Source organism: Berghia stephanieae, chromosome 1 (assembly GCF_034508935.2).
Source record: "Berghia stephanieae isolate SIO BIC M18660-M18661 chromosome 1, UCSD_Bste_1.3, whole genome shotgun sequence".
Lineage (NCBI taxonomy): Eukaryota > Metazoa > Mollusca > Gastropoda > Nudibranchia > Aeolidiidae > Berghia > Berghia stephanieae.
Genome location: NC_088360.1, coordinates 68,407,697 through 68,420,196, shown reverse-complemented (window position 1 = coordinate 68,420,196; position 12,500 = coordinate 68,407,697). Strand labels below are relative to the sequence as shown.

At 34.0% G+C, this 12,500-nt stretch overlaps 1 protein-coding gene across 4 annotated transcripts in view; it reads left to right on the top strand.

The window, feature by feature from the left end:
- The window catches only part of LOC144980172 (glutamate receptor 1-like), a 25,410-nt gene that overhangs the window by 4,470 nt on the left and 8,440 nt on the right, over positions 1 to 12,500 (top strand). For all 4 annotated transcript variants that reach the window (XM_078927762.1, XM_078927749.1, XM_078927756.1 and 1 more), the window contains exons 2-8: positions 4,903 to 5,114; positions 6,972 to 7,010; positions 7,319 to 7,516; positions 8,861 to 9,048; positions 10,134 to 10,315; positions 11,141 to 11,301; positions 12,001 to 12,087. In XM_078927762.1, coding sequence (XP_078783888.1) covers positions 5,040 to 5,114; positions 6,972 to 7,010; positions 7,319 to 7,516; positions 8,861 to 9,048; positions 10,134 to 10,315; positions 11,141 to 11,301; positions 12,001 to 12,087 — 930 coding nt within the window. In that variant the 5' untranslated portion in view covers positions 4,903 to 5,039. The remainder of the gene's footprint in view (positions 1 to 4,902; positions 5,115 to 6,971; positions 7,011 to 7,318; positions 7,517 to 8,860; positions 9,049 to 10,133; positions 10,316 to 11,140; positions 11,302 to 12,000; positions 12,088 to 12,500) is intronic.

The following is a 12,500-nucleotide window of genomic DNA, read 5'->3' as shown; positions in this document are numbered from 1 at the left end:
AAGCCATTATTGATTAAAGATAAAAGGTATTTTTCACTTGGGTAACTTTTTTTTCCGGCGTAATTTCATGTGATCCGTCCTCTCAAAACGGATAGATGCTGGGAAATTGAATTTGCAGCCAATAGGAAATAAAAGTGTGATGTCAAAAGACCCGGTTCCAATCTGATTGGTAGTATAAAACCACTGTTCCGGATGACTAAATTACATACCTTGTAATTAAACATATAACCTATTCATTGTTACCCTTCCGAAGGACTGGTTACATACACCTTTCCAAAGATTTTGAAACCGGAAAGTAGGAGGTGTGACGTCAAGACTTTTCTTCCCTATTGTTCTAAGGTGAAATAGTATTTGTTCTAAAATGGTGAAAAAAAATAAAATATCTATTTTCTGATTATTTTCAATTCTAACTTTCTTTTCGACTTGTGTTTAACCTCGTTATAGTGCCTGGTTAAGGTTGCGGGGCACAAAGAGTCACATGATCAAATGAGAAGTAAAATTGACGTGAAACAAAAAGCTTTTAAAAATAAATTGCCATGGTCTGAATTTTAAATAAACGCATTAAAAATATTGGCCAGAAAACTTGTCCTTCAAATGTCGATCGATTTATATGACCCTTATCTTGGCAAAAACTTTCAACCCTAGGACTTCGCGAAGTCCCAGGTCTGAAAGTTTTTGCCACGATGAGGGTCATTTAAATCTATCAATATTTGAAAGACGAGTTTTCTGGTCAAAATTAAAAAAAAACAACACGTTTCTGCAGAGTACTGTTGATTCATAATCGGTTTGAATCGATTTATTTTTCTACTATGAGTTAATTCCAGGCTTCTTACAATTTTCTGACTAGAAAAATTTTGAAAATTGTTGATATCAGTCTTCGTTATAAACCCGAGAACGATGGTGTTTATAATTGAGATCGTCACATGAGATTTTGAGCCAAGTAAAAAAATCAAATCAGATGACATTTTAAAAGATGCTGTAACCCTGTAATTTGTAGTCACCAGGACTTGTTAATTGGTAAGTAAGGGGATCGTTATCAGTAATCTCTCTCTCTCTCTCTCTCTCTCTCTCTCTCTCTCTTTCTCTCTCTCTCTCTCTATATATATATATATATATATATCCCCTCTCTCTCTCTCTCTCTATATATATATATATATATATATATATATATATATATATATATATACAGAAGAGAGAGAGAGAGAGAGAGGGAGAGAGAGAGAGAGAGAGAGAGAGAGAGAGAGAGAGAGAGAGAGAGAGAGAGAGATGGTTAATAAGTGACGTACCCATGTTCTATCGATTAATCTGTCCCCGTATCACCAATTAATCTCTCCATTTATCTATCTATCTATCTATCCATCTATCTATCTATCTATCTATCTATCTATCTATCTATCTATCTATCTATCTATCTATCTATCTATCTATCTATCTATCTGTCCATCTACAAATATATAATTCTACACATTATCTATCGATCCGTCAAACTATATTATCCTCCTAACTTCCAATTTATCCATTTATCAATCTGCCTATCCCTTCATTTATCAACCTACCTATCCATTCATCTATCCAGCTATCTCTCTATCTATCTATCTATCTATCTATCTATCTATCTATCTATCTATCTATCTATCTATCTATCTATCTATCTATCTATCTATCTATCTATCTATCTTCTGCTCTATATATATATAATATATATATATATATATATATATATATATATATATATATATATATCTACACATATCTGTCTACACATTATCTATTCACCAATCCATCCATCCTTTTATCACTGTTTATCTTGAATCTATGAACGATCTCAGACCTGTTGCACTGACTTCAATAGTCATGAAATCTTTAGAAAAACTTGTTCTTGTTAAAATTAGGAACCAGTTTATGCCACTGAGTGATAGTCATCAATTTGCTTACAAACCAGGACGTAGAGGATGCCATTTTGCTGTTTACAAACAACATCTACAGGCATCTAGATCACGATAGGAGCTATTGCAGATTGCTTTTTGCAGATTTTTCTTCAGCGTTCAATACAATGCAACCTCAGTTGGTTGTTCAAAAATTGACTAGTCTTAATTTAAACAAGTATATAATTGCTTGGGTGCTCAAATTTCTTACGGAGAGAGCACAATATGTTCGATTAGGACAAAACATATCTTCCTGTATAACTACAAATACTGGTGCTCCTCAAGGTTGTGTATTGTCCCCTGTATTATTCACAATATACACGAATGACTGTAGAAGTCAAAACCTGAGTGTACCTTTAATAAAGTTTGCAGATGACACCGCTCTTCAAGGCCTCATAACAAATGGCAACGAAGTGGCTTATAGGCAAGAAATTGATAGATTTGTGTCTTGGGGTGATGCCCACCACCTAGAGCTTAACATAAGCAAGACAAAGGAGCTAGTGATTGACTTTAGGAGAGTGAAGGAACCAATAGAACCGTTAAACTTAAAGGACGAATTCGTCCAGCGAGTTCCTTACTACAAATACCTTGGTGTAACGATTGATGACAGGCTCAAGTGGGATGAACACTTGAAAATAATTAGGCATAAGATGTGCAGACGTACATATTTTTTCATTAAAACTCTCTCAGTTTAGAATAGATAAAACCCTCTGCACATTATTTTATAGAGCAGTAATCGAAAGTGTTTTGTCATTTTGTATAACAGCTTGGGGAGGCAATTGCTTAGCAGTGGAAAGAAACAAAATAAATTCAAATATAAAAAAATCCATTAAACGCTATATAAATGATGTTGACGATGCAGATCTTTTATACGAGAAATTTTGTATAAATAAAATAACTAAGATATTAAATGACCAGTACCATCCACTAAGACCATCAGTTATTATGTCAGAAAGAAGTGGTCGCCCTTTCTCTATTTCAACGAAAACAGAGAGACGCCGAAAATCTTTTCTGCCGTCCAGTATTAGGCTTTATAACAACAAGCAATAATCATTTTATATAATTATTTCGCATTTTTACTTTCAAAAAATGTAAATATTAATTTATTAATTTATTTGTTTTGCAATCTTTTCAATTTTCAATTTATAGTGACAGTTTTAACTATTTTACAGTGTTGAAAGTATTCATATTATAAAGCGCAGCTCTGGTTATGGAACTGCTCCTTTTTCATATATTATTATACATCCTATTTCCATTGTATTTTTATCTTTTTGTGTAAATTATAACACGTCTGTACAAAAAAATTCCTTTTTGGGATGCAATAAAGTATTATTATTATTATTATTATTATTATTATTATTATTATTATTATTATTATTATTATTATTATTATTATTATTATTATTATTATTATTATTATTATTATTATCATTATCATTATTATTATTATGATTATTATTATTATTATTATTATTATTATATTATTATTATTATTATTATTATTATTATTATTATTATTATTATTATTATTATTATCTCTGTTTCTATTTCTATTATTCATTTTCAACATAGCTGGTGGTTATAAGATTATATAAAGGTACAAATTCCACCATTCAAGAGATGCTCACACTCCAAGGAATGGCAACTCTTTGAAAACAGAGCTAGATTGACATACTCTCGACAAGACACTTTTTGTCCATTTAGGCCAGAAAAACTTAAACTTCAAATTTTGATAGAATAATATGATCCTCAATTTTCAAAAATAGATAAATAAATTTAAAAATCTAACACCTGAGATTTTGAAGTTTGAGAGTTATTGACAAGCTGACGTTTATTTTAATCGATCGATATAAAAAAACCAAATTCTGGCCCAATGAGAAAGTAATGTGTTTTGCCAGAATACAAGAGTAGAATCTGTTGTTGTAGATTACCATGGCACTCACATTCACATCAAGGTTAACAAGGGCCATGCTCACAGTGTGTGTATCTATGTTTGAAATATAGTTTAAATTGAATGGGGTTCTTTCGAGATCTGTGTAATATTTTAAAAACATTGTTGGGATGAGGAGAGGGGCGATAGTGAAGACGAGGTAAAAAGTTCCCAAATTTGTTAACGCAGGATTTTTGCCTATCTAGATTAAACTTGTTTTTTAAAATAGGTAGATCTAAATCCTGAAATTCTGAAACAAAAAACACATGAAATTTGTTTTAAACTTTTGCTTGCATGTATGCATCTTAGTCACAATCTCAGTTATTTCAATGTTGACTATCAAATTCGTACATTAGTGATATAATAACAGATGAGTTGTTACAGACGCTATTGTCGTTTTGATTCAATAGGGTTAAACCAGTTAATATAATTTTTTATATAATTGAGCTTTATATAGCGCAATATCCACTGAATGTGCTCAAAGCGCTTTACAAGGGGTCCTTGGTCAACAGCAACATTTAACATGTGGGACGGAACATAAAGCCTGTTAGGCGATATTACAATTTTTCGGACAAAGACAGCGTTGTTAACGGCCAGGTACTCATTTTACACCTGAGTACGGTGAGAGAAAGTGAATATAGAGCCTTTTCCAAGTACTCAACAGCGCGAGGCTCGAACCTGGGACCTACCAATCGAAAGCGAGTGTCATACCACTAGACCACATAGCCGCACAGTTAACTACCGTACTCTGAAAAGACACGTATTTAAAAAGTTTGATCAGAAAACTCGTCCTTCAAATATCGACCACCCATATCTCGGCAAAACTCTAAAACCCGAGACTTCGCGAATACCTTGCTAGGTCTCAGGTTTGAGAATTTTGCCAAGATGAGGGTTATCTAAATTCTTCCCAGAGTACGATAGTCAACTGGTTAATGGGAAGGTCACCGATCCCATAGTTTAGTGCCAGTTATAACCAGGCAATTTCGTTCGGATGTTTCGTTCAGTTCTTAAAAAATCTATTCTCACATGTATGTCATCCTCTACCAGGTAGCTAATGTTCAAGAAAACGAATTGTTGATAAAAGTATACGTGACCCAGCCCTAGACCACAGGAGCATATTTTATATTCGTCAGACTCCAATCGGGCGATTGGAATTGTCTCTGTACCGGTGATTACCAAGAACCATGGCAGTGACCCCCATGGCATGGCTAGTAGGGTTAACTGTGGTGACACTGTTTGTCCACCTTGTGGAGCCACAGGTAATGAAATGATGTTGATGTATAATATTGTGTTGAATTTATCATTAATGTTGTATTATCAACATAGATTTGTAGCAAAACATTCTTCAGCTGACATCAGTAACTAATCATTATATAATATGGTGCAATAACAAAGGAATGACCTCACAACAATAAGAATTATTATTTTTCTTTTGTTACAATGCTTGGTCTACGTGAGGTTTTGGTCCGAAATTTCCCTTTCTGAATACTCTATTCTTTCAATGAAGCTGTTGTTTGAAAGTTGATTGAGACCAAACATTGTGCTCAATTCTGGATGAAAACAGAGTATCATAATCGAACTGGCATGGTCACATACATGTAGGATTAAGAGCGCATCCACTTTTGGGACGTGTGATGCCAACAAACTAGACCCACAAAAATGACCAGAATAGATTGTATTATGATGATATCACAAGCGCTGATTGGTTGGTGGGTAAGAACGCACACTATAAAAATCAGAAACAATGATAAGGGATGTCCTAATTCGAGCCGAATCGCCAGCACACAGAGAAAAAGTAAGACAACTAGAAGCATAAACTGTTTTGATCTGGTCCCTTTACAGTGAAAGACTTCCATGCTCGAAATAGAGGGGAGTTCCTTCTCTAAAGACTTTCTGCTTCAGCATCAGTCGCGTTTTTATAAACTCTGCGATTGAACTCATTAATTTAAAATTCACAGCTCTTGGACTCTCTAATGAATACTGTAATAATTCTATAAAATATAAAATGGAATCGCATTTTAGTTGCAAAACGCCATTAAATGATCGTCACTGCATCTTCACTAACAGTATAACTACGTTTATGGAATGTTATCTTATCACCTGGATTTTGAAAAACGTCTTTATAAGATTTAACTTTCTAAGTAGATAAAGCCCATAATATTTTTGCCAAACATAACAACCAAATAGAAACAACTACTTATGGCATGGCCGTTTAAATAAAATTAAGAATTTTATCTCAAATAATGTTTACAAACACTGAAAAAAATTCAGGTATATCAAACAATTTTACATAATAGAAAAGTCTTGCCTCCTTTTCAATATTTTCTTATCTAGTTGAAATAACATTATCAAATGTTGGCACAATTTTGCTTATTGCAAGTAACAAGCATCTCCTTTGTCACATCCGTGAGCGATTTGCCAAACCGTTACCCATATTTATTATTGAATGTCGGCGAAAATATTACAAAATTGTTTTGAAACAGCGTGCGGTTACTGAGTATATTAGCGCTGAAGGGACATCACCATATTCAGAGACGCGTGGAAAATGTCTACGGTGGTGCCTATGTAGCAGATGTGAGTTCTGTTAGACGGTGGGTTAGAAGTTGGAATGTCGACAATCCAACAGAAACATGTTCTCTATATCAATCTTTCCGGCGGTCGATCCATCACTGTGACAGGCGCTCAGCATCAGGTGAGAGTAGATGACACGATTCATCAAAACTGTCGCATTAAACGTTGAGACATTGCAGAAGTCGTTGGAATTTCTTTGTAAAGAGTACAATATCTTATAGTCGTGTTTTAGACTACATAAAAAAAACTGTGTGCACGTTCGGTCCCTCGCATATGGTTCCGTTGCTCAGAGGAAAAGACGATTTGCAACAACTAGTATATCCTTGACGCACCTATGCTGACAGGTACTGTGTCTATGTGTAAAAATAAAGGCAGAATTCGATAACGGATATCCTAAGCTTTCATTTGATGTGTAATATAATTTGTAACATGATTCGTTTAAACATTGTGACAAAGGATGCAAGACGTTTTAGTCAGCCCGCGTACATCAAACATCCTTGTATGTCAATTTCGATGCTAATGCTGTTCCTATTCTATCCATTCAGGGGACACAGAAAGGCAAGATCATTGTCACGTCAATACTGGTAGGTACATTAGATTGTTTTGAACATTTAATTTACAAATTTTATCACAAGGTTTCAAAATATTACAACAACGAGTCTGATAAGCTGAGATCCCCCTCCCCCTGGATACGATACGCTGAGTTCAGAGATGTCCATTGTTGTTGAACATTACTTCCATTATTTAAAAAGACAGCAAGCGTGCTAAAATATATTTGATATGTTAGTTTTACGTTTATCCCATTAATAGAAACAAACGTAAAAATCTTGATGCACGATAATATTATTGTTGACACGATCTACATTTGTGTTATAATACATTCACTACACAGGAAAAGCCATATTTATCTCTGAGGAATACAACAAATTCACTTTTAGACAATGACCAATACGAGGGATTTATCAAGGATCTTCTCGATGAATTGACTCAACAAACAAATCATCAATATGAGATTTCTATCCAGTCTTCTTTTGGTGCATTGCAACTTGATGGCTCTTGGAATGGCATGATTGGGGAACTCGTAAATAAAGTATGTATATTATCTTAGTTTATTGACAGAATTGGGCACATTGGCATGGCAAGGCATGTAGAATCAATTTCCTAGTCTGTATGATATCTCGTTCTTTTACGAGATTAAAATAAGATTTATCGTTATTAGTGACCGTATAGGTATATTAAGATAGATAGATAGATAGATAGAGAGAGAGAGAGAGAGAGAGAGAGAGAGAGAGAGAGAGAGAAAGAAAGAAAGAAAGAGAGAGAGAGACAGAGAAAGAAAGAAAGAGAGAGAGAGGGAGAGAGAGAGAGAGAGAGAGAGAGAGAGAGAGAGAGAGAGAGAGAGAGAGAGAGAGATATGAGGAAATAACCTGGAGAAGAAATCCAGAAATCCCTGCAAAGCGCATCAGACATGTTGAAAAAATAGAACTGTGAATAGTATTTGTAATTAGATAATGACAATTAACAGGGTTTTTTCCCCTCTATATTAATTTTTTTTTAAACACTATTCTTTTCGTTTCTTGTTGACAGACTTCTTGATTGGAAATCGAAACCGATTTGGGTAAGAAATGTCCCATCACAAGAACTACTGATGCAACAGCATTGGTTCTTTCAATTAAAGATAAAGCGCAATGAAATTGAAAATTCTAATAACCTGGCGACATCCTCTTCTTCTATTTGTTATATAGGCGTCGTATTGGCACAGTGGAATGAAAAAAACTTCTTGAGTAAAGAGTTTGGTTTTAAATTGCTGTTATCTATGATGTTATTAGGTTTTCGTTTGTTTTATTTTTTATATTATAGATGTCCTGGCGCGAGTAAGGGAATTATGAAAATGAGCAGGTCGAAAGCCATATTTTTTTTCATTGTCTTAAGACTCTACATCTATGCCAAAATTATGTTACACATCATCATTTACATATTGTTGTATCATTACACTTAGTGACAAACTGAATCCATGAGGCGTTGTTGTTAACTCTCCATTTTTACCCTTCACACACTTCATTCATACAGTGTTGCCATTTCTCTCTTTTCACACTTCATACAGCGTTGTCGTAATTTCTCCATCTTCACACTTCATACAGCGTTGTCATTTCTCCCTTTTCACACTTCATACAGCGTTGTCGTCATTTCTCCCTTTTCACACTTCATACAGCGTTGTCGTCATCTCTCCCTTTTCACACTTCATACAGCGTTGTCGTCATTTCTCCATTTTCACACTTCATACAGCGTCGTCGTTATTTCTCCATTTTCAAGCTTCATACAGCGTTGTCGTTATTTCTCCATTTTTACACTTCATACAGCGTTGTCCTCATTTCTCCATTTTTACACTTCATACAGCGTTGTCCTCATTTCTCCATTTTTACACTTCATACAGCGTGTCCACATGGCTCTAGGTCCGCTCACAGAGACATACACGAGGGCAAAGTTTGTGGAATTTGGCAGCCATTTCCAAACATTCGGTCGTGTTGCCATCGTTAAGCAATGGCCCAGGGAAAAGATTACCAGGAAAACCATCAACTTGGATGTCCGACTGGGTCGCCTCTTTGCCCCGTTGGATGACAGGTATTGCCTCGAACCTTTAATCTCTTTAGTTAGTATTGGTCGTCGACAATCTACTTCTTACATATCCTGGATTTCATGTCAAGTATCATGACCACAATGTTCCTTTTATGTAAGTACCTTTTCTATTATGTCGCCCACGTTGTCCTTGCCTTTCCAAGGTTCTTCTCATTAAATTTTTGGAATCCTTTCCTTCGACTGCACTGACATTGCCTACCTAGTCGGTCCAAGCCTATTCTGTGTGACACCAAACACAATTTCTCCCATAGGCCCTTCCTCCCTTTCCATATATAAAATCATGCTATTTCTGCTTTAAAAGTTTTCTCTGATGCTATCTGACAGATTAAAATAATGCAGATTAGAATAGTTTGAGTTAGCATCCCTTAGATGAATTGTATTAAATTCCATGTTTTAAGAAATCAAAGTCTTTTAATTCTTATATTGATCACGTCTAATACCAACGTCATTCTATGGTGCTCTTTTTAAGGCCTAAAATCTTGTCATTGAAAACGCAATGCAAATTAGATATATCCTACAGATAACTCAATAAATATAAACTTTCCTTTGATAGGTTAAAATTAAATGCTGGTTCGAGTTCCGTATTTAATGATACTCAGCATATTATTTTTGGTATAAAAGCAAAGAACATATTATGACGTCAGTAAAATTCAAATCCTTAGTGTCTCGGCTTACAGTTTTACACTTCCGTCAAATCAAAAATTGCTAATCAACAAAATTCATGATGTCAATTAACTCACACAACCCTAACAACGTAGTATACCCGGGGTTACTTTTACCCCATGCCTAGTTAATTACATTTTTCTGAGACAAATCAAAGCTAATGTTCTTAATTTTTACATGTTAATGGTAGTTGAATAAAACTATCTATGTACATGCTCATTTTTAATACATATTTTTCCAATGTTGAAAAGTAGCAAAAATCTCTAGGATTGAGTGAGTTAATATAATCCATCCTTATTTACTCTTCAAAATTTTAAGAGAGTCATTTGGTACTAACATATTTGTGCGCTTTCTCTACGTTTAATGATTTGACCGAGTTGATATAATTTCATTTTTTACTAATCCAGTGTGTGGCTGTTATCTGGTTTGGCGTGGTTCGTGGCGAGTCTGGTCCTGTACATCATCTGTCGCATCAACCCGTTTGAATGGAGACGGATGGCCAAAGGCCATGAAGCCACTCTCAGGGAGGGAGAGTCTTTCAACTGTGCAAATACATATTGGTTCATGATCGGTGCCATATTCTGGCAAGGTTTGTGGATCACCCCATTCCATTGGTATACAACGTCTTTATAAATACCGATTACATCAGTGTATGGTCTACCTAGAGTCGAGATATTACCTACTTATTTATTCCCAGTTCTCCGCTTCACTTTTATTCACAAAGCTTCTTTCAATACATTCTACCATCACTGCTAAACTAAACATACAACGAAATGACATAACACAGAACAACAACTACTACTATACACTACTACTACAACTACTACTACTACTACTACTACTAACTACTACTACTACTACTACTACTACTACCACTACTACTACTACTACTACTACTACTACTACTACTACTACACTACTACTACTACTACTACTACTACTACTACTACTAACTACTACATAACTATAACTTCTATATAATAATAATATAATAATAAATAATAATAATAATAATAATAATAATAATAATAATAATCTACCACCACCACCACCACCACCACCACCACCACCACCACCACCACCACCACTACTACTACTACTACTACTACTACTACTACTACTACTACGACTACTACGACTACTACGACTACTACTACTACTACTACTACTACTACTACTACTACTACTATATCATCATTATATATATATAATATAATAATAATAATAATAATAAATAATAATAATAATAATAATAATAATAATAATAATAATAATAATAATAATAATAATAATAATAATAATAATAATAATAATATAATTATTATTATTATTATTATTATTATTATTATTATTATTATTATTATTATCATTATTATTATGTTCACTGTAACGACTGAAACTTTATGTTTTACAGGATTCATGAGGTCCCCCCGATCCATGGGTGCCCGAATTGTGGTGACATTCTGGTGGTTGTATGCACTCATATTCGTGGCAATGTACATCGCTAGCCTGACAAACTACTTGCAGTCTATACCACAGTCAAACCAAGTCGTTCAGAGCTACTCCAGGATCAGGGTATTGTTGGGTTTTATAAACAAATAATAATTTTTCTCTTTTTATACGGCAACAATCAGTGCCATAAATACTGTTCGAAATTAGACATTCCACACTGTTTTAGTGATGCTATGTGTTCTAATGGTATGACACTCGCTTTCGGATCGGAAGGTCCTGCGTTCGAGTTCCGCTCTGAGAGGTGCATAGCTAGCTGAGTCCTTGAAAGAGGCTCTTGACTCTCATTCTCTCATCGTACTCAGGTGTAAAACGAATACCTGGCCGTTAACAGCGTTTTGATAGAGCATCACACAGACACACGCATACACACACATACACACATTTATAATTGCATTAATACATACATATATATATATATATGTATATATACAGATTTATAATTATAATAATACATCGAATATACATACATATATATCATTGTTATTATTATTATTATTATTATTATTATTATTATTATTATTATTATTTATTATTATTATTATTATTATTATTATTATTATTATTATTATTATTTGTTTTTATTCTATTAGTAACAGCCAGGTGATAAGTGACGACTTGCATCTTTTAAGAAACCCAAAATGGAAATAATGTATTAACTTTTATGACACGATTCATCTCAACAAAAAAGGTTAAATGATTTATGAGTGATGAAACGTCACTTTATCATGATGCACCATAGTAATTAACATTATATTATTTCAGTCTTTGAACGACATTTTGGACGACTACAACGTCAAAGTTGGCGCCATAGAGAATTCGGCCACTAAATATTTCTTGAAAAATTCCAAGGTGAGAGAATAATGGCTTTGGGCGTCTCAAATGATTTAACCCATTATTTATGTAGGAGTTGAACGATCAATGATTACTTTCTATACCATTTTGACACATCGTACCATACTTGACGCGTGGACTAGAAAGCCTTGACATCCAATCTTTAGAAAGAAAAAAAAAAAAGACCACGAGATGGAAAAGCTCATCGATGTATATAATATGGATTGAATAAACTCGTTACGATATCTTTAGGATTTATGCACTTATATAAGGTTTGCGCATCTGTTTAGGGACCATGCATTTGTTTAGGGTTTATGCACTTATTTCGGGCTTATAAACATATTTAGGTTTTATGCAATTTTAAATAAAGGATTATCTACGCACTTTATGCTACTACAATATTTATTCCAATCATAAAATTAACAAAAGTT